Source organism: Neovison vison, chromosome 11 (genome assembly GCF_020171115.1).
Source record: "Neovison vison isolate M4711 chromosome 11, ASM_NN_V1, whole genome shotgun sequence".
Lineage (NCBI taxonomy): Eukaryota > Metazoa > Chordata > Mammalia > Carnivora > Mustelidae > Neogale > Neogale vison.
The window spans coordinates 154,085,166-154,107,988 of NC_058101.1; the positions used below are offsets into that span (position 1 = coordinate 154,085,166).

Below are 22,823 nucleotides of genomic sequence, written 5' to 3' on the forward strand. Positions count from 1 at the left end.
CTGAATTTGCAGCCATACTAATGGGACACTGCAGGTCCAGGCAAGGTGAAGAACAGGATTTAGCTCTACCTTTATTTAGATTCAGCTGGCCACCAGAAACAAATAGGAACTTCCACATTCTTGTACGACTTGAAGGTTTTGGTTTATTTTGCCATGGTTTGGGTTCCCTTTTTTGATATATACTGGTTTATTATTTGTATCTCCATAAAAATCTGCCTTTGTAATAAATCGCTCAAAATGTAAAAATAGACATTAAAAATTAATTGAATTAAATGTAAAATGTGCCACAGATAACTAGGATGTATCGATTGAATGTATGTATCAGAAGTCTTAAATATTTGCTCCTATCCTTCTACCTAGTCATGAGATTTCATCCTAAGAATAAGGTTGTTAACCTAACCATAGGTGAATGGTGGGGAGTCTTATTTTCAAATTAAAAACTCTCAGATAATTTCACAGAAGACAAAAAGCTAAGTATGGTATAACAAAAATTAGCAATAACCTCAATAATTCTTCAAACATTTAAGCAAATTTTAGTTGATCACCTAATAAAATATTATATAACGATTAATATAATACTTTTAAAGGTGATGTGGAAACATGGGAAAATGTTTATAATAAAAGAGGAAATCATAAAAAATTACCTTTTGTTATAGCTACATAAAGGATATAAGTACATGGGAAGAGAATTAATAGTAGTCCCCAAACTTGAAATTCTTATGAGAAAGTGGTGAGGTTATTCTCCTTTTTCTTGAAATATCCTTCACTGTCATTTCAATACGAGAGTTGGAAGAAGAGGAGGAGAGATGTACTTAATTTAGTTTTTGGTATTTCTTTCATAGTCTTTAGAATAATGGGGTCCCAGACTCCTCCTAAGTATCATGGTATAGTAATATCATTGCCACTGACTTTCTAGATTGACAGTTTTATGCCATTTTTTTTTAAATGTTTCTTCTTGTTTTCATGTTTCTGAAAGTGTGGTTCAGGTCTTCTTTCCTAGCTCTGTTACATTACAGTTTATGAATGCATCCTTAATAGTCAGCTAATGGTAAAAAGGTAGAATCAAGGTCAGAGAGATACAGAAAAATAACTTTTAAGTTGTATGTTTCTATGTTTGATGAGAAGCACTTTAATCAGCTATTAAAGGCAGAAAAAGTAAGCACCTATTATGTTAAAGGAGAAAAAATTCAACTAAAATGTTTTGTGAAGGTTGTTACAACTTAAAAAGGATCTTGCCATGTGAAATTTGAAACCCATAGTATTTCTTTCCTAAGAGAAGCTCTCTTCATGTGCCTTATTTCAACTCTAAATCCTACTGGACAGAGCAGAATGCATGAGTTTGAAATACTGTACTCAATAAATGTTTGTTATTAATGGAGTTGATTGACCATGTTGGGAGTATCCCATTTGTACTCTGGATTTTCCTATCAGGGAAGGGGCATCCATATTGATTCATGGAACAGAAGGAACTGATTCCACACTTCAGGTTACCTCCCTGGCCCAGATCATCTTAGAACCCAGAAGCAGGACCATCCGTGGTTTTGAGGCCCTGATAGAAAGAGAGTGGCTGCAGGTAAGAAAAGCTGCTTGGTGTGCACAGGAACTGCTAATAATTGATGTGATCCCAGTTTGCAGGAGTGGAAAGAATGTTTGAAATTTTGATTGATTAAAATGCTTAAATGATATGTTTAACTGTCTTTCTCACAATAAACATTTATAATCTTTACTGCCTCTCAACTTTTGTGCCTCTCTTTGCTTATTTTGCTCATTTGGCATTTCATTCCCTTAACAAACTCTCACTAATTGTACTTTGTTACCTACAGGGGAAATAACAAAGAGTGTAAAATAGTGTAGAGATAAAAAACATGAACAAAGCAGGAAGTGGGCATGAGGACTTGTATTATAAGGCACATGCTCTAGAGCTTTCTGCCTTTTGCTCGTCCGGCTCCACCCTATCCTCTTGCCCTACCAGGTGACATCCTCCTGCTTTATTTAAGATACAGCTAAATGTCGCTGCGCTTATGAAGTCTTTTTTGGGACCTTAACCTTCTTCACAGCTAAAGATCAATCCATTGTCTTCATACCTTGTTCCCTAAATGAGACCCAAATAAAGTGACTCCTTTGAGGTCAGGGAACCATGCCCGATGGTTTCTCTTTTACCCCTAGGACATAATGCAGTGCCATTACATAATGCTGAATGACAACTGAAAAAAGGCCTTGTAAAATAGATTGAAATCCTGCAAGTCAGAGGTTGACTTACAAAATGTATACATACTGTGTAACTTAGTAAATGGTTATGATTAAGAACAAATGTTTAGATAGATCTTTAAAGTAGAATTATCTCTGGAGAAAAATCATCTCTGACCCTTCTAGTAAAAATTTAGATTTATTATATGTTAATGCTATTATGTATACCATGTCTGTCTACCCTGCTTAACAACTAACCTATATCTGTATTCAAGACCATCCCAAATATTTGGTTAAAATCTATAGCTTAAGCAACATTGCTCACGATGTAGAGCAAACGAATAAATGAATGTGATTTACATTACCATTTTGATGGGTATCAAAATACCATTAGCCACTGGTAAATGTTTATGACATTTTCTTTGTGTAAAGATAAGGTAGCATATCACAAGCATATCACCCTGTGATAAGGTAGCTTAAGGACTCAAAGGAAAGCAAGTGTGTGAAATACCTAGAAGGGTGTGATTTGGGGTAAGGCCAATAAGGTTCTGGGTGGAGAGAGCCAAATGATCTTAAATTTCCTTTAGTCAGTAGAGGGCAGACTCTTCCAGTTCCTTTGGAGAGAAGAGGACAACTAGGAACAATTTTATCTCTAATATAAAAGTACTTATAAAGATCTTTTCATGACAATAACTTTTTTCCATATATAATTAAAACAAGAGTGACCTTATAAAGTTGGTATGTAAGAGCCCCATATTTATTTCCATTCAGTAGTGACACTTATGTAGCTTACAATAATCTGCAACGCTTTGGAGAGATAAAAGGTGGTAGCTGTCTTTTGTTTGGTACCTAAAGACCTTATATTCTTTGACTTTGCTACAAATTAGAGACCTAGACAATTTTATTTTATAGAGTTCACCAAGGATAATTGCAGATTTTATGGTTATGCCTCAACTGCATGGTCTTGTAAAGTATTTGGAAGTCCTGTTTTCCCCAGTTGTTGAAAATCGTTTTAAACCAAGAGATCATTAAACAGCAACCATCCAGATTATATGATATTCCATCTAATAAGAGTTTTGTTGCAGTTGTTTAAAATAATGTTAATAGAGTGTGCTATAATGTGCTCTCACTAGGCTATGACTGTCACATTTCCATTTGCTCTGTCTTAGGCTGGCCACCCGTTCCAACAGCGCTGTGCACAGTCAGCCTATTGTAATAGTAAGCAGAAGTGGGAGTCACCTGTATTTCTTCTCTTCTTGGATTGTGTGTGGCAGATACTTCGTCAGTTTCCTTGCTCTTTTGAATTTAATGAGAATTTCCTCATCATGCTCTTTGAGCATGCATATGCCTCACAGTTTGGAACATTTCTGGGCAACAATGAAAGTGAAAGGTGGGTACACTGCTTACATGGATGGGGACCATTCTGCTTGTGGTTGTTTTGGTTACTTCCTGAAAGAGAGGAGAATTTGGTCCTACATTGATATTATTTATAAGATGGTAGAGGTTACAGTTAGTATAAATTAAATTACATGACATGTGTTCTTACTAGGAGCCTGTCCAGTGCTAGGTGAGAACATGCCCTAGACTTGTTCTGTTAGATTAAAATTAGTCCATACACTGATTTAAAAGCTTTGAGTAAACTGGGTAACCATTTTAAATGTTAATTTCCTCATGTAAGATCACAGTAATTTTACATCTGGTAGAAGCCTTAACGTATAATCAAACTTCCATCCAGTTTTATAGATTGGGAGGGGAATATCCAGAAAGTTAATTGACTTGACCAGGGACACACAGCCAGTTGGTCACCAGTAGGAGGGCTATAATACAGGTTTCCCTGCTCCTGCTCCAGACTTTGTCTGTTACCCCTGGAAACTGTCCTCAGGCCCAGAGTGACATTCTCCTTGATTCACAGTCCAGACAGGTCAAGTTTATAGGTTTATTTAGAAGATTCGTATTAGATTTTTTTTTTTTAATTTGACAGAGAGAGAGAGATCACAAGTAGACAGAGAGGCAGGCAGAGAGAGAGAGGGAAGCAGGCCCCCCGCTGAGCAGAGAGCCCAATATGGGGCTCGATCCCAGGACTCTGAGATCATGACCTGAGCTGAAGGCAGAGGCTTAACCCACTGAGCCCCCCAGGTGCCCCTAGAAGATTCCTATTAGAATGATCTTTAAAGGTACTTAACTGGTCATCTCAATTAGGTATAGTCAAAAGGTTTCCTCTTCTCTTTTTTCCTTTCTCATTCTAGCTAAAGGACAGTTTCATTGGTCTTTTCAGGGAACCAGCTTTGGTTTCACTAATGCTCCCTGTTGTCTTGTTTTGTATTTCATCTACCTACTCTCTCCACTTATTTTTTCCTTCTTTCAGCTAGCACTGGTTTAATTTGCCCTTCTTTTTCCAGTTCCTTAAGGTATAAAGTTACTGATTTAAAAGTTGTTAATGTGAGATCTTTGTTCCTTTTTTTGTTGTTTCTTTTTTTTTTTATTATTTGAAAGAGAGAAACAGTTGAGTGGGAGAGAGACAGTGAGTGAGAGAGAGCACGAGCTGGGGTGGGGCAGGGAGTTGAGGGCCAGTGGGAAAGGGAGAAGCAGACATCCAGCTGAGGAGGGAGCCCTATGCAGGGCTTGATCCGGGACCCTGGGATCATGACCTCATCCGAAGGAAGATGCTTAATTGACTGAGCCATCCAGGCGCCCCATCTTTGTTCTTTTTTAATGTAGATTTTTACTGCTATAGATTTCCATCTGAGCACTGTTTCCACTGAATCACCATATGTTGTATTAGGATTTTGTGTTTTCATTTTCCTTCATCTGTGTTTTTTCATCTGTTACTGATTTTTGACTGCGTGCTGTCGTAGTTGGAGAAGGTACTTGTATGACTTCAGTCTTCTAAAACTTATTGAGGTTTGTTTTGCTGCCTAACCTATGATCTCTCCAGAAGAATGTTTATATACACCTGAGAAGAATGTGTACCGTGATCTCATTGAGCAGAGTGTTCTATATTTGTCTTATATTTTGTTCAAGCACTGTATTTCTTTATTGGTCTTTTGTCTAGTTCAGTACATTGTCAGAAGTGGGATATTGCAGTTCTCAACTATATTGTAGAATGATCTGTTTCTTTGTTTCATTATGTGGGTTTTTGCTTCCGATATTTTGTGGCTCTCGTGCAAAGTACATATATGTTTATAATTATTATATCTTCTTGGTCGATTAACTCTTTTTCCAGTTTAAAATCTCCTTCTTTGTCTCTTGTAAGAGTTTCTGTCCTAAAGTTTATTTCATCTGATGTAATATATCCATTTCAGCTCTCTCTTGGTTACTATGTATGGAAAATCTTTTTTCATCCTTTTATTTTCAATCTGTTTGCATCTTTGAATCAAAAGTAAATCTTTTGTAGACAGTATATAGTTGGATTATGTTTTTTAGTCCATTCTGCCAACCTCTGCATTACGATTGGAGAGTTTACTTCATTTATATTTAAAGTGATTACTGAAAAGGAATGGCTTATTTCTGCCAGTTTGAGATGTTATTTGTCTTATGCCTCTTTTGTTTTTCATCTCCTCCATTACCTGCCTTCCTTTATGTTTGATATTTTATAGTGTACTGTCATGATTCCCTTCTTATTTTGTGTGTATTAATTTTTTTTTTACTAGTTACCAGGTGGATTTCAACTAATACCCCAAATTTGTAACTATCTACTTTGAATACAAACTCAGCTTCAGTGGCATGCAAAACTTCACTCTTCCATAGCTCCACTCCCCAATATGTTGTTATCACAAATTACATTCTTACATATAATTATATTCTTATTTGCTCATTGACATGGGTTTATTATTATTTTTATCTGTTTTACATAGAAAATAAAAAGAGGACTTACAAGTCAAAAATACAATAATAACTTACTTTTTTTTTTCAATTTATTTATTTTCAGAAAAACATTATTCATTATTTTTTCACCACACCCAGTGCTCCATGCAAGCCGTGCCCTCTATAATACCCACCACCTGGTACCCCAACCTCCCACCTAATAACTTACTTTTATACCTTCATATATAGTTATCTTTTCTGAGTTATTCCTTCATACGGCTTTGAATTACTGTCTAGTGTCCTTTCATTTTAGCTTGAAGTATTCCTTTTTGCATTTCTCCTGTAAAGCAAGTCTTCTTAGCAATGATTTTATTTATCTGGGAATGTCCTAATTTCTTCTTCATTTTTAAAGAATAGTGGTCCTGGTTGTAAAATTCTTGGTAGATGGTTTTGGTTTTGTTTTTTTTCCTTTTAGCAATTCAGAAATGTCATTGCTGTCCCTTCTAGCCTCCATAGTTTCTGATGAGAAATCTCTTGTAGAGGGATGATATAGGATCCTTCTACGTGAGGAGTTGCTTCTCTCTTGCTGCTTTGAAGATTCTCTCTGGCTTTTGTCAATTTGACTATAATGTGTCTCCTTATAGATCTCTTTGCCTTTATCCTTCCTGGAGCCTGTTGAACTTTCTAAATGTGTAGATTCATATCTTTTATCAAGTTTGGGGAGTTTTCAGCCCTTAATATTTTTGTGTATATGGTTCTTTTTATGTTCATTTTTTTTCTATTGGTATTGAGGTATGATTGACCAATTGGCCATTAATTCTTTATATATTCTTTCTCTCTTCTCTTTCCGGGATTCCCATTGTGCTCTGTTGGTTCATTTTTCTTTATTCTTTTTTTGTTCACCTTGGATTGGGGAAATTAAGTTGAGCTCTCTTCAAATTTGCTTACTCTTGTGCCTGCTTAGATCTGTTATTAAAACCATCTAGTGAGTTTGATTTTTTGTTTTTTGTTTTTTTTAATTTCACATACTATACTTTTCAATTCCAGGATTTTTATTTGATATTATTTTATAATTTTGTCTGTTTATTGATAAAGTCTAGGTTTTGAGACATTATTCTCATGGTTTTCTTTAGTTCTTTGTCCTTAGTTTTTTAGGGGTTTGTTTTGTTTTGTTTTTTTGTTTTTTAGCTCTTTGAGCATATTTAAAACTGTTGATCTAAGGTCTTCTTCTAGGAAATGCAAAGTCAGTGCTTTCTTAGGGACAATTTCTATTATTCTAGAATGGGCCATACTTTTAGGGTTTGTTTTTGTTGTTGTTGTTGTTGTTGTTGTTTGCATCATTTGTAATTTTAAATCTGGACATGTAAAATATTATAATGTTATAATGTGATTTCTCTGGAAATCAGATTCTTCCCAGTCCTCAGAGTTTGTATTTATTGCTCGCCGTAAGCTGTAACTGTTTGTTTATTTAGACCTTTTCTAAACTATTTTGTAAAGTGTATTTTTCTCTCATTGTAGTTTCTGAAGTATCTGTTCTTTCAGTATGTGTGGAGCTAGTGTTTGACAGTGATTTCCTTGAATGGCTGGAGACCAAAGAGAGAGTGGAAAAGAGGGAGGGGAAAAGTGATAGGGAAAACCACTCAAAACAAAGGAAAAAAAAATCCTTTTGCAGTCTTTACAGATGGGCATTGTGCTGGAATATTCCTTCAATGCTTAACTCAGGCTTCATCCTTAACTTCTGGCCCTCACTGAGCCTAGGGATCAGCCAAAATCTTGGGATCTTCTTGGGATCTTCTGGGGCCTTTTCTGAGCATGTTCCCTGCCTTAGGTATACATATGGCTTTCTCAAAGCCTCAGTATACATGGGCAACTTTGAATACACTGATTTTCCAAAGAATCTTTTTCCTTGGGCTTTTGGGGCTCTGTTGTACCCCTCATCCATAACCTTTTTACTCAGATGGCTACAGGCTGTCCATTCACCTTGTGTTTTCTGGGAATGCCCATCACTTTTCTGCCCATGGTGATTTCGAAGTTAGACATAACAGACAAGTGTTTCAGGTAGCCCTTGGTCAAGTTAGAAGAGAGACACAATTCTTTGTGAATGGGGACTGCTCCATTCCCTCTGGCTCCAGGAACCAGGGTCCCATACTAAGATCGTGGGCTGCCATCTTCAAGACCTCCGTGAGTTAGGGAAACAGTAGGGCAAGAGCAAATAAAAATATCATTAATCTTTTTTATTGTTTTTCAAGTTCCCTTTTCCTTGATTCTTCATTTGGTTGTGTGCTGTATACTTCTACTTCCCAGAAGTCTAACAAAGTAGGTTCTTACAGTTTCTACTTGTGTTTTCAATGTTTCTCTGGAGGGATGGGCATTTGGAGCTCCTGACTCTGCCATTTTTAGTGGCGTCGGTCTTCTTCATTTTTTAAGTATAGTTTTGCTGATATACACATCTTGATCAATAGTCTTTTTTTTTTTTAAGATTATTTATTTTAAAGAGAGAGTGTGTGGAGGGGAGGGGCAGAGGCAGAAGGAAAGAGAGAGTCTTAAGCAGACTCACACTGAGCACAGAGCCTGCCACAGGGCTTGATCTCATGACCAGCAAATCACCACCTAAGCTGAACCAAGAGTTAGATGCTTAACCAGCTGTGTCACGAGGTGCCGTGAACATGTTATACCACTGCCTTCCGGCCTATCGTTTCTGATAAGTCAGCCATTACTTTCATTGAGTCCTCTGTATGTAATGAGTCATTTTTCTCTTGTTGCTTTCACAATTCTGTTTTTCTTTGGCTTTTGACACTTTAACACTGATGTGTCTCAGTGTGGACACTGAATTTATCCTACTTGGAGTTCCTTGATTGTCTAAGGTGTGTAGAATCATATTTGAGAAGTATTCAAACATTATTTTCCAAACATTGTTTCTGCCTTTTTCTCTTCTCCTTCTGGAATTCCCATGGTGCATGTTGGTATATTTGGTGGTATTCCACAGCTTTGGAGATTCTTTTCAATTTTCTTCAATTTTTCTTTTCCTCAGAAATTAATAATCTTAATTCACCTATCTTCAAATTCACTAGTGCTTCTGCCAGCTTAAATCCGCTGTTGAACTTCTGTGGTCATTTTTTCATTTCAATTGTACTTTAAAATCAGGAATTGTTTATTTCTTTTTATAACTTTTACCTCTTTACTGACATTGTCCATTTGGTATAGCATTGTTTTCCTACTTTCCTTAATTTTTCAGGCATTTTTCTTTAGCTCTTCAAACACATTTATGATAGCTAATTTAGCCTTTGTCTAGTGGGATTGATTACCTGGGTGGCTCAGTCAGTTCAGTATCTGCCTTCAGCTCAGGTCATGATCCCAGAGTCCTGGCATCCTGAGATCCACCCCCTCCTGGTGCTTTCTGCTTAGCAGGGAGTCTGCTTCTCCCTCTCCTTCTGCCCCTCCCCCAACTCATGCTCATTCTCTTGCTTGCTCCCAAATAAATAAATAAAATCCTAAATAAAGCCTTTGTCTAGTAAGTTTGATATGTTCTGCCTCTCCCAAGGGACAATTTCTTTTTTTACCCCGAGTATGGGCCACACATTCCTGTTTCTTTATGTGTGTTGTAATTTGCTTTTTTTGAAAACTGATGTTTTAGATAATATGATATGGCAAATCTGGAAATTAGATTCTCTACTTTCTGAATGATTAATTCTTACCTCCTTTGCTGAGGGGCGCTCTATATGTGTATTAGACATGACTTCAATGCTCAGGTAGTTAGTTCATAGCTCTGTTTTCACCATCAGCTTATACAGGGCCTCGGTTCAGCCAGAGGAGAAAGAATTGGGGCTATCCTAAGCATTTCCTAGGCATGTGCACACCCTTTTGAATTCCCAGGAGTATGTCAGAGCTTTAAAAGCCCCCATCCCAACCCCCTGCTGCCAATGGACATCTCATTGCCCAAATCTTTTATTTTTCCTAGGCTCTTATTTGTCCCAACTGGCATGGCAGCCTCAGGCAACTGTGATGTTAAATAGTTCTGGCTCATTGTTTATTTGTTCGTTTGTTTTGTCCCCTACCCCCCCCCATTGTTTTTGACAAATATCCTGGGGAATAGGTCTTTTCCTTCTGAGAAAACTGTGAGTCAGTGTCAAATAACCACAACACCCTACAAAGGAGGCTTTACCAGGGAGCTGGAAGACATTGTGAAATATTGACATGCTCTGAGGGTGGTATTAAATATTTGAGGAGCTCCAAGGCTGGTTTGCCCCTCTCATTGGCAACAAGGCTGCTGGTTTGCAGTGATACTACAGACCTGGGGAAAGGGTGTTGGCATTGGCCAAGTTGAAATGTTCCAAATACTGTTTTTTCAGAGGTTTGTTAGTTTTTCTTGAATGAGTGTTCCTCAGATTGTCACAAGCCTTTTGTTAATTTCCAGAGTTGTGAAAGTATTTATTTTTACTGTTTTTGCCACTCTTTTCTTAACTTTTTGGAGGAGATATGTAGATATCCATACCCTGTCGTTCCAGAAGTCCCACACCTACATGCAACATTTTAAAACTATGCTCTGAGAAACTTTAGGTACCTTTCTTTTTATTATGATCAGCTCCTTCCTCATTCTCTGCAGTGTACTTTCGTGGAAAATATTCAAGTCTTGAAATTAGAAGATTTGAGTTTGAATCTCCACTATAGCACTTACTAGCCGTATGACTTATCTGAATCTGTTTTTGCTCCTTTTACAGGCAAAACTTAATCTCTGAGACACCAGGTTACAGTGAGGATCGAATAACACATATATGAAAACCAGCATAATACTTGTCACATAACAGGCATTTAAATTCATTCATTTTTTTCTTTGAATTTTCTATCACCTGCTTAGCCACGAGGCTAGAACTTAACCACCGATGGCACTTTGACCCAGAGCCCCAGTAGTACTCTGGCTGGCACTTTGATTCTACTGAATGTGACAGCAAGTACTTCATGCTCTATGTCATCTGATCCTTAAGAAAAGGAGAGATAATTGGTAACCTTTAGCAGTTGGGAGTCCGCATATAAAATTTAACGTATTAACAATTTCACTAATTCCAAGCAATTAAAAGATACTACACCAAAAAGGATTCTTGCTCAGATATGCTTTTAAAATGATGAACAAAAAAGCAAAATTGTACATGTCAAGGCTTTGCTGTTTTATTTTGGTTTTGGTTTATTTGTTTTGACCAAAGAAAATTACATATAGTGATGTGATGAGCATTGGGGGTTATAGGAAACTGATGAATTATTGAATACTACGTCTGAAACTAAAGATGTACTATATATTTGCTAATTGAATCTAAATTTTAAAAAAAGATTACATATAAATAATCATCACAAAAGTAATGCTTCATGGCACTTAAATGTGTTAGAAATCTAGTATCTTATCCTGCCATTTCTCTTCTCTTTTTTTAAGAGAGAATGTGTGGGGAGGTGGGGTGCACACACACGGGAGCTATGGGGAGAGGCAGAGGGAGAGGAAGAGTGAGAATCTTAAGCAGGCTCTGCACTTAGCATTAGAGCCTGATGTGGATTTTGATCTCCCAACCCTGAGATCGTGACCTGAGCTGAAATCAAAAGTCAGATGCTTAACCAGCTGAGCCACCCAGGCATCCCTAATCCTGCCATTTCTTAAAACATGTTTAACTTAACCCCTGGACTATACTCTTATGGGGGAGGAGGAGAATTGGTGGTTTACTTGGTTAAATTTGGATAATGTAGTATAATGTTAGTCCCCTCTCAAAAAGTCACAAAATAATTGTTAAAGGCTTAAAGATACTCTTCAGTAAAGCAAAATTTATAACTTTAATTCAGCATTTAAATAACATGTTTGACTATGGACTGCTTTTTGATGTTATGTTTACTTTTACCCCCAGAACTAGCCTTTAATAAAGAGATCACGGTAGCATTTTATCTCACATTCTGATTGCCATTTGGTAGATCCTATCAGTAGGGCTGATTGAGAAGGATTCTGAAGCTGTATGGGGTGGGCTCAGGTGGGAAAAGTTCAGTGACTGGCTAGTGATAGGCTTGGGGAGCAGGGCCAAACCACATACTGCAGGAGCAGTGGATACGGTGGTTTCCTATCCTCGCCATGCCTGGTTCCTGGGGACATAGTATAGGACTTGCTATCCTGGCAATTAAATTGCAGTACTACATGGGGGGGGAGGGTTCTTTGGTTATGTTGATTCTTTTTATTGCTAGCATAAAAAGGGTGTGAATAATGAACTAATAATCTAGTAATTCCAGAGACAAAACCAATTTTATAGCAAAATTTCAACTTGAGTAGAACCCTGTGAAAATTGAATATATTCTCTTTTTGGTTGATGTAAGGTTTACCACAAATTATCTTTCAGTTCTTGTTAAAAAAAATTTTTTTTTAAATGTACCAGTTCACCTTCCATCCCTGTGAGTTTATTCTATGATAAAAGAGTGTTACAGAATTCCAGGTTTGTTTGTTTGTTTGTTTTTTAATTTTATTTATTTATTTGAGAGAGAAAGAGACTGAGTGAGAGAGAGCATGAGAGGGGAGAAGGTCAGAGGGAGAAGCAGACTCACCATGGAGCTGGGAGCCTAATGTGGGACTTGATCCCAGGAGTCTGGGATCATGACCTGAGCCGAAGGCAGTTTGCTTAACCAGCTGAGCCACGCAGACACTCCAGGGTTATTCTTATGAAGGCTGTTCATTGTATATAAATGTAGATCGTATCTGTATTTACATCAAGATATATTCATTTTTATTCTTTGACAGTCCATCTGCATTTTATGTACATGTAATCTATTTGTCCTAGGAGCTAAGTTTCTAAAAAATTTTAAGCTTTGAGATTTGACTCAACCTCCATTTTTAATGTCTCTAATCATTGTTCTTTGCATTCTAGACTTTTCCAAAACAAAAAAAAGGAAGTTATTTTTATATTTAGTTATTTTAAATTAAAATACAGTGTCGGGGTGCCTGGATGGCTCAGTTAAGTGTCTGCCTTTGGCTCAGGTCATGATCTCAGGGTCCTGAGATCAAGCCCCATGTAAGGTTTCCTGCTTAGAGGGGATTCTGCTTCTCCCCATGCTTGTGTTGATGCATGCTTTTGCTCTCTATCAACTAAATAAATAAAATCTTTAAAAAATAAAACGCAGTTCCAGATACAGTAAAGGAGTTGTATATAGTAACATTCTGTTCTCTGGGTTGTTGTTTAACACTATGCCTAACATGACCAGATTCTGGTTTTATCCTTGTTTTATTACTGAGAGTTATAATGCTGGTTGTGTTTTCTGACAAATACTGTCATCCTACAACATTTTATTCATCTGTTAAAAAAGTTTTAATATACACAGAGAAGAAACTGTCCTCTGGGGAGGAGCATTTAATGATGGTTGTTACCATGTAATTGCTTTAATGGCAGTTTTCTTCCTTAATCAGATGTAAGTTGAAGCTGCAGCAGAAAACGATGTCTCTGTGGTCTTGGGTCAATCGGCCTGGTGAACTGAGTAAGTTCACCAATCCTCTCTTTGAAGCCAACAATCTTGTCATCTGGCCTTCAGTTGCTCCACAGAGTCTTCAGCTATGGGAAGGTAAGCTGTGCATCTTTTGCAGACTTTTTATTGATAGTCAAGGATCCTCTCTGAACTGCCTCTGGATACCTGCTGTTGTTAATATCTGAAGATGGTGAGTGGACCTGACCCTCAGAGCTGTGTGTGACTGCTCTTTTTTTCTCAGTGTGGACGTGGTTCTCTCTTTCACATATGTTATCTAGTCACACTTGTTTTGTTCAGCCCCCATTTCAGAAATAAACAGTGGTTATTCGATGGATACTGCTGTTAATATTGGACATTTTCCCTAGGTAGGAAGATACATTACTATTTTTAATTGTGACTAAAATTTACCAGCTTAACCATGTTTAGGTATACAGTTCATTCTTGTCAAGTATATTCCTGTTGTTACAAAACAGACCTCCAGAACTTTTCTTCTTGCAAATTTGAAACTCTCTACTCATTAAACAACTTCCCATTGCCTCTGGTAACTACCTTTCTGCTTTCTGTGTCTATGAGTTTGACAACTCTAGATACCTCATATGAGCGCGATCATACAGTGTTTGTCTTTTTGTGACTGACTTCTTTCACTTAACATAATGTCCTCAAGAGTCATCCATATTGTAGCATGTGTCAGAATGTCTAAGGTTGAATAGTTTGCCATCATATGGGTTTACCACATTTTTTTTAACCCATTCTTACACTGATGGGCACTTAGGTTGCTTCTACCTGTTGGCACACAGATGCACAAATATCTCTTCAAGACACTGTTTTTGATTTTTTGGGTTATGTACCCAGAAGTGGAATTGTTGGATCATATAATAATTCTGTTTAATTTTTGAGGAACCACCATACCATTTTCCATAACAGTTGCACCATTTTACAGTACCACCAACAGTGCACGAGGGTTTCAAATTCTCCACATCCTTGCCAACATTTCTTGTTTTTGGATCTTTTTCCCCCTTTGGGTATTTTCATTCTCATGGGTATTAGGGAAAGTACAGGTGTAAAATAGTTTGTAGGAATAAATTTTAAGCTCCAAGCAGATGGTTTCTGTTTCCTTTATTAACTAGCCATTAGGAAAGTTTACTTTGCTAAATGCAATTGAAGCGTTAATGAACCAGTTATTCTGGTAAGGTTCTATAAACATACATAATGTTATCTATGCACTGATGTACATATCTCATTGTTCATGGGAACAATAGTTCATACTTAATTTTCCAGTCCATTCTAAAGAAGGTATTTAGCCTACATTAATTTTTCAGACTCCTGAAATTTATTTCCATAAATACCAAAGCTTGTTTTTAAAAATCTAACCAAAATCAAAAATATATTAGCCATCTATTAAACAAAGATTACAAAATGCCATTTCTTTTTAGTCATTTTGAAGGTAATAAGTACTTCCTTATTATCTTTGTATTTTTGAAAGATTCATTTATTTATTTGAGGAAAGAGAGAGCATGAGCAGGGGGAGTGCAGAGAAAAAGGGAGAGAATCTCAAGCACACTCTTGTACTGAGCCCAGCACAGTGCTTGATCCCAGGACCCCAAGATCATGATCTCAACCAAAAGTCTGAGGCTTTACTGACTAAGCCACCCAGGCACCCCTCATCTTTGTATTAAACAGCACAAAGTCTACACACAAGGAATGCTAGCTGTTTGGTAATTGAACTGAATTGCCATAAATGTCAGTTATTATACCACATTTTAATATGTTATGCCCACAAGGGCAATTCATATGTGGGAAACTGCCCTTAACTGTAAAAAGGGCCTCAGATTGCTTTGCTCTCTCAGTTTGAGACTGGGTCTCTGTCACTTATCTGGATGTCAGCTCTTACCTCTCATTCCTCTTGGCATATCTGTCATTAGCTGCCTTCCTTCCTCCTCAGTTTATGCTTCTAATCTTATCTGTTGAGGTGTTCCCAAGTTAGAGTTGTGAGAAAGCAGCCTCAGATAGTCTCCAGATTCTTGGAGTCTGAGCTTTAGTGCTTGGAAATTTCTGGCTGCTCAGAACTTCTCTTTGCCTACTTTCTCAATTGTCGTAGACCGTCACCTGTGCAGGATCAGTGATCTCTTCAATGAGACATTACAGCCAAACTTTTTGCTAGAGATTTCTGGGACAGTTTACCTAGAAGCCACCGTCATGTTTAATATGTAAAGTAAGAGACTAGCTATTTGGGAGAAAAGCCATATTGGTGTTGGATGGCCTAAGGGATGATTAAACTAGTTTTTACCAAACCTCATTGAGAGTTTAGAGATGAAGTGATTGGAGGAAATCTTGTTACATGAATGAATTCCTACCATTCCATTAAGAACAGAGTTTCCCTATGTGTTTAGTGCCCCAGCTTAGAAATGGAAGAAATTCTGTGCAAGGTAAAATCTTCTTAGAGTAGGTATATGGGTTGTATAATGAGATTACTCTTTGACCTTAAAATGTCTCTCTTCTGTTTATGTTTACATCATAGGTAACCATTAGTGTTAAGTAATTCCTGAATTGAAGAACGGGATTTCAAACACAGGCTTATATAATGGAAAAATCCACGAAGTTCAGTCTTCAAGCTATGTTTCTGTTTTCCCTTTCTGATGGAGAGTAACTTTATGGTTCTGGCAGATTGGTTTATACAAAGTGTTTTAAAGAATCGTAAAACCTTTATGAACTTACCAGCTACTGACATATTACTGCCTGGGAAGTTTTTGTACCTCTTTAACCCATGATGTTGGGATGGTACAGTTAATGTAGATCTGTGCAGATGAGGAAATGTTTCCTTTTAGTCTATAATAAAAGGATAATTATTGGGAAAAGAAGGACGTGCCTGTAGAATTAAAAGAACACCTCTTAAGAGACAGAGCACTGAAGTTTAGGTTTTTATTATTTTTCTTGATTGAAGTGTAGTTGACATATAATTAGTTTCGGGTGTACAAAATAGTGATTCAATATTTACATACATTACACAGTGATCATCACGGTAAGTCTAGCTACAGCCTGTCACCATACAAAGTCCATCACCCCATCTCCCTCCCCTGTGGCAACTATCAAATTGTTCTCTGTATCTGTGAGTGTGGTTCTATTTTCTTTTGTTTGTTTGTTTTGGTTTTCATTTTTAGATTCCACATCTAAGTGAAATCATGTGGTATTTATTATTCTCATACCTGACTTCCTTCAGACTTGGCGTAATACCATCTGGACTCATATATGTTGTTGCAAATAGGAAGATGTCATTCTTTTTTATGACTGGGTAGTATTCCATTGTGGTGTATGTATACCACATCTTTACCCATTCATCTGTTGGTGGATACTTAGGTTGCTTCCATACCTTGGCTATTATAAATAATTCTGCAGTTAACATAAGGGTGCATTCTTTTGGAATTTGTGTCTTCATTTTCTTTGGATAAATACTCAGAAGTTGAAATGCTAGATCATATGTAGTTTATATTTAATATTCATACGTTTTTTCATATTGGCTACACAATTTTGCATTCCCACAAATAGTGCATGAGGTTTCCCTTTTCTCTGCATCCTTGCCAGTGGTTGTTATTTCTTGTCTTTTTGCCATTCTGACAGGTGTGAGCTAATATCTCATTGTGGTTTTTATTTGCATTTTACCCGGATAATTTGTGATGTTGAGTATCATTTTGTGTGTCTCTTAGCCATCTATATATCTTCTTTGGAGAAATGTCTATTCAAGTCATATACCTTTTTTTTAAATTGGATTTTTTTTAATGTTGAATTAAGTGATTCCTTTATATATTTTATAGCAACCCTTTTTCAGTTATATCATTTGAAAATAACCATTCAGTAGGTTGCCTTTTGTTTTGTTGATGGTTTCCTTCATTGTTTAAAAGCTTTTTAGTCATGGGGCACCTGGGTGGCTCATTTGTTAAGCGGCTGCCTTCTGATTAGGTCATGATCCCGGGGTCCTGGGAGAGCCCCACTTAAGTCTTCCTGCTCAGTGGGGAGCCTGCTTCTCCCTCTCCCTCTGCCTGTTGCTCCCCCTGCTTGTGCTATGTCTCTCTCTCTCTCTCTCTGTCAAATAAATAAATAAAATCTTAAAAAAAAAAATTTTTTTTTAAAAAAGCTTTCCCGGTTGGGAGAAGGGGGTGGGGTTATGGGGAGGGTATGTGCTTTGGTGAGTGCTGTGAAGTGTGTAAACCTGGCGATTCACAGACCTGTACCCCTGGGGATAAAAAGATATGTTTATAATAAAATAAAAAATTTAAAAAAATAATTTAAAAAATAAAGCTGGGGGGAAAAAAAAAAAAAGCTTTCCCTTTCTAGTCTGGGACACCTGGGTGGCTCAGTCATTAAGTCTGCCTTTGGCTCAGGTCATGAGCCCGGGGTCCTGGCTTAAGGCCTACATCCCGCTCCCCGCTCAGCAGGAAGCCTGCTTCTCCCTCTCCCACTCCCCCTGCTAGTATTTCCTCTCTCAATGTCTCTCTCTGTTAAATAAATAAATAAAATCTTTTATAAATAAATAAATAAAAGCTTTCTAGTCAGATGTCCCATTTGTTCACTTCTGGTTTTGTTAGCCTTTGCCTGAGGATACATATCCAAAAAATTCCTGCTAAAACTGATGTCAAAAAAATACTGCCTATGCTTTCCTCTAGGAGTTTTATCACTTATGTTCTTACCTTTAAATCTTTAATCCATTGTGAGTTTATTTTTGATATGATATACGAAAGTGGTCCAGTACATTGTTTTGCATGTAGCTGTCCAGTTTTCCCCGCATCATTTATTGAAGAGACCGTCTTTTCTCCACTGTATATTCTTGCCTCCTTTGTTGAAGAGTTGACTGTGTAAGTAGCCTCCTTTGTTGAAGAGTTGACTGTGTAAGTAGGGGCTTATTGCTGGACTCTATTCTGTTTTGTTGATCAATGTGTCTGTTTTTGTGCTGTTAACATATTGTTTTGTGGGTCACTGTAGCTTTGTAATGTATATTGAAATCAGGGAAGGTGAAATCAGCTTTGTTCTTTTCTCAAGATTGCTTTGCTATTTGGGGTCTTTTGTGTTTTCATACAGATTTTAGGATTATTTGTTCCATTTCTGTGAAAAATGCCTTTTGATAGGGATCGCATTGAATGTGGAGATACTTTGAGTAGTATGGGCATTTTAACAATATTCTTCCAGTCCATGAGCATGGTATATCTTCCCATTTATTTGTGCTGTCTTCAGTTTATCAATGTCTTAGTTCTTTTACCTCTTTGGTGAAAGCTCGTCCTCCTATTCATAGGGTTTTTTATGCAACTATAAATGGAATTTTTTATCTTTTAATTTCTCTGGTAGTTCATTATTACTATATAAAAATGTGAGTTTATGTGTATTTTATATCCTTCAACTTTACTGAATTTACTAGTTTCAATAATTCTTTGGTGGAGTCCTCAGGATTTTTTATATATAATATTATATCATCTGCAGATAGTGGCAGTTTTACTTTTTTTCCAATTTGAGAGCCTTTTATATATTTTTCTTGTCTGATTTCTGGGCTAGGATCTCCAATACTGTGTTGAATAAAAGTGTTAGTAAGAGTAGGCCTCCTTATCTTGTTTGTGATCTGGAGGAAAAGCTTTCAGCTTTTCACTGTTGTGTATCTTAGCTGTTGGTTTGTCATACATGGCCTTTATAACCAGTTTGTTGTGAGTTTTTTTTTTTTTAAAGATTTTATTTATTTATTTGACAGAGAGAGATCACAAGTAGGCAGAGAGGCAGGCAGAGAGAGAGAGGAGGAAGCAGGCTCCCTGCTGAGCAGAGAGCCCGATGCGGGACTCGATCCCAGGACCCTGAGATCATGACCTGAGCCGAAGGCAGCGGCTTAACCCACTGAGCCACCCAGGCGCCCCTGTTGTGAGTTTTTAATCATAAATGAATACTGAATTTTATCAAATGCTTTGTCTGCATCTATTGAGATGATCACTTGGTTTTATCCTTGGTTTTGTTAATGTGGTATATTGTGTTGATTAGTGGGTATTGAACCATGCTGCCATCCCTAGAATAAATCCTGCTTGATGGTGTACAGTGCTTTTCATGTATTGTTGAATTCAGTTTGCTGATATTTTATTCAGGATTGTTGCATCTAGTTTCATCTGGGTTACTGGCCTACAATTTTTTTTTTTTTTTTAATTTGGTTTTGGTATCAGGGTAATGTTAGCCTCAGGGAATGAGTTTGGAAACATTCCTTCCACTTCAACTTTTTGGAGTAGTTTGAAAAGAATAAGTGTTAACTCTTCTCCAAATGCTTGGTAGAATTCACCTGTGAAGCCATCTGATCCTAAGCTTTTGTTTGTTGGGAAGTTTAGGTTTTTAAATAAAATGTTTATGGTTCTGCTGTTGCCTTAACTGTCACTTTTGTAGTGAAAGTGATTTTATAGATGTATAAGGTCCTACAGGTCTGAGTAAAGTTCTATAATTGGAAAAAAAAAAGATTTATGTTGTGGAACTGGAAAATTTATGGCATTGTAAGTTACCAGCTTACTTATAATCCTGGATATATCAGAGAATAGTGTTTTAATTCATTTCATAATTTTGTGGAGGGGGGTTGAAGAATGAAAATTATGTACAAAGAAATAGTGATGTTTTAGTGTATTTAGTTATACTTTCAGTACCTCAAGATACTTGCCTATTTCAGAGTATAATAAAATATAGACGCGAAATGTTAAAAAAAAAGAATATATTATATATGGAATAATGTTAATCCATTGTATGTATCTTTTTGCCTTCTGTCTTCCTTTACTGGATTCAATAGGAATTTTCCTACGTTGGAACAGATCCTCCAAGTATTTGGATGAAGCATATGAAGAAATGGTTAACATCATTGAATATAACAAGGAATTACAGGCAAAAGTAAATGTACTTAGGAGGCAGTTGGCAGAACTGGAAACTGAGGATGGAATGCAGGAGAGTCCCTGAAAAGTCTCCCCACAACCTGCATAAATAAGGACCTTCCAGGACCTGAATCCCACCTCTCTCTCCCTTGGCCCTTCAGTTCACTTTTGCACCGTGAACTGAATGAAGCCTTGAACGTAAGGCTTTAGATGTGAGAACCCTCTAATATAGTGGATTTCTCAATACTTTATGAATGAAACTTACTGTAGTTACTCATGATTCATGTGGCCTATTAGGCCTCTCTACTTTGGGAGCAGAAAGGAGGTGCTAGTCATTTTATTTTATGTGAAACAGGTGACCTATTTAATGCCATTTGTGTTATATGCCATTTAATCCTAAAATTTTTTCTGTGTCTACTTTCCAAACAGTGCTCCAGACCAGTCAAGGATATGATTAATCTCTTTAGGGAATATCTGTTAGTTTTAAAAAAGCTCAGACTTTTAAACACTCCAAATACAGAAATATTTTTCAAAACTGAAATGGTTGATAAACCAAGAATTTTGTGATTAACATGCTATTTCCAACACCTGTGCCCTTCTCTTTAAAATAGCTTTGGATTAACAAAGCTGAATTCATTCTCATTCTGGTTTGTCAAGAAAGGAAAATCTGAGTATTTATTCAAGGTAAATATTTTTACAAGGATTATAGTATAATCCTCTGATATTTACATTAAGAAGTAAATTTTAACAGTAGACAGTAAAAGTATGTGCAATATAGAAATAAAGTAGGTCTTTGTTACTGATACAGTATCGTTACTATTGAATTGGTTTTTCAGGTTTTTCACCATACATATTAAATGCGATCAAATGCTGGATATCCCATTAAACCATCATTTAGGATAGATGTTAGTTTGTTATAATTAAGCTACAAATACGGTTTCCTTAAACCAGAAATGCACTGCCCTTGTCCGAAGTTCTTACTGCACTGTTTCATGTATCTATATGTGTTAAGTTTTATTAAGTTATGTGTTATTTTTAAGTATTCAAAGAGTTTACTGATACTAAGCTTAAGCCTTTCATGTTGGCCTGAGCCTTTTGAAAATTTATCTCGACTCTGCTGATTTGTTCATTAAATGTTAGGCAAATCTAATTAAAGTAGAGGTGAAAGTTTATGAACATGACACAGCTATGTTTTAAACTGCAGAAACAGATTGAAATGTTTCAATGTTATGACCGTATTTATGCTATGCTAGTTTATGCCTGCTACGCTGAAAGTCTGTGGTTCAGTGCTTTCTATATACATTTCTGTTTTGTGGCACTGTTCATTTTAATAAATACTATCAATTTTAGTTTTCTATTAAAAGGATAGTCGAAGAGTAAATGTTTAATACCATTTCCACCCCATCTGTTTATAGCCATTTCAGTATAAAGCATACCAGAACTGAACCCTGCTTTAGAGCTATATATTGAGCTAAAAATATAATTCAAAAGATATCTAGTTTAGCATAATCTATGGCCACATTCAGACACCTTAGAAAATAGCAAATACTTTCCTTCTCCAGTTGCCCAGGCTTCATCTTGTTTTCTTGGACTGGTAGCAAAAGGCTTGGACAACAACAACACATATCAGAACTCTCCTTTGGTATATTTGCCTGCCTTTTCTCTAAGCTCAGATTTACTCTCAACTTATTTTCTTGGCTATAGTTATGAATCTTTAGGCATTAAAGCCCTCACAAAAGGCTACAGCAAGGAGCAAAGGAGATCTTGCTATTGATATCTCCATGTTGTGTGAAATGTTTATATTAATATTTTAAAATAGGAAATACTCTAGCTTTTTTATCACCCCTTAAAATCACTTGCTGCATTTGTTCATGCTGCTGATCTTTTTGTTTGCTCCTGTTTTTGTCTCAAAAATAGATATGAAGGAGCCCTTCTCAGTTAACAGACCCATTTGGAAAACTATTTAGAGTTTTGTTTTGTTGTTGTTTTTAGTGATTCTTTAGAAATAACTCCTACTGGTGACATAGGCCATTGGGCATCCATGGATAAGGGCTTTTATTAGGCTTGGTCATGGAGAAATTGTACGCCATCAATTTAAACCTGTCTTCCTGATGAATGTTTTATGTGTGAGACAGAGTCCAATAGTAGCATAGTGTTTCTTTTTCTTTTATTGAGGCAGCAATCATAATCTATTTGGACAAGTTTTGCATTTTAGTATTAATTTATAATTCAGGATTGTGCAAACCTCAGTTCTGTTTATAGGTCATAAAAATGAACTTTGATATCAGTACATTTTCAAAGGGGACATTAATAATGCAAATATTAGGGTTTTCCCAAACTCAAGAACTGTGTCAAAGGTGCGTTATCAATATACTTTAAAGAGGGATTTTGTAATACTATGAAGTTACCCATTCCTTGGATGAGAAGAATACATAAAATGGATATACTCATGAGAAGATACTTGTTAAACATTAAGTTTGGAGAATT

The 22,823-nt window shown here is 36.6% G+C and overlaps 1 protein-coding gene across 2 annotated transcripts in view; it reads left to right on the forward strand.

Annotated features, from left to right (window-relative positions):
- Positions 1-21,951, forward strand: part of MTMR9 (myotubularin related protein 9) — a 54,071-nt gene extending 32,120 nt beyond the window's left edge. For both annotated transcript variants that reach the window (XM_044225051.1, XM_044225052.1), the window contains 4 exons: positions 1,432-1,573; positions 3,357-3,577; positions 13,412-13,563; positions 20,258-21,951. In XM_044225051.1, coding sequence (XP_044080986.1) covers positions 1,432-1,573; positions 3,357-3,577; positions 13,412-13,563; positions 20,258-20,421 — 679 coding nt within the window. In that variant the 3' untranslated portion in view covers positions 20,422-21,951. The remainder of the gene's footprint in view (positions 1-1,431; positions 1,574-3,356; positions 3,578-13,411; positions 13,564-20,257) is intronic.
- Positions 21,952-22,823: the final 872 nt, after the last annotated feature.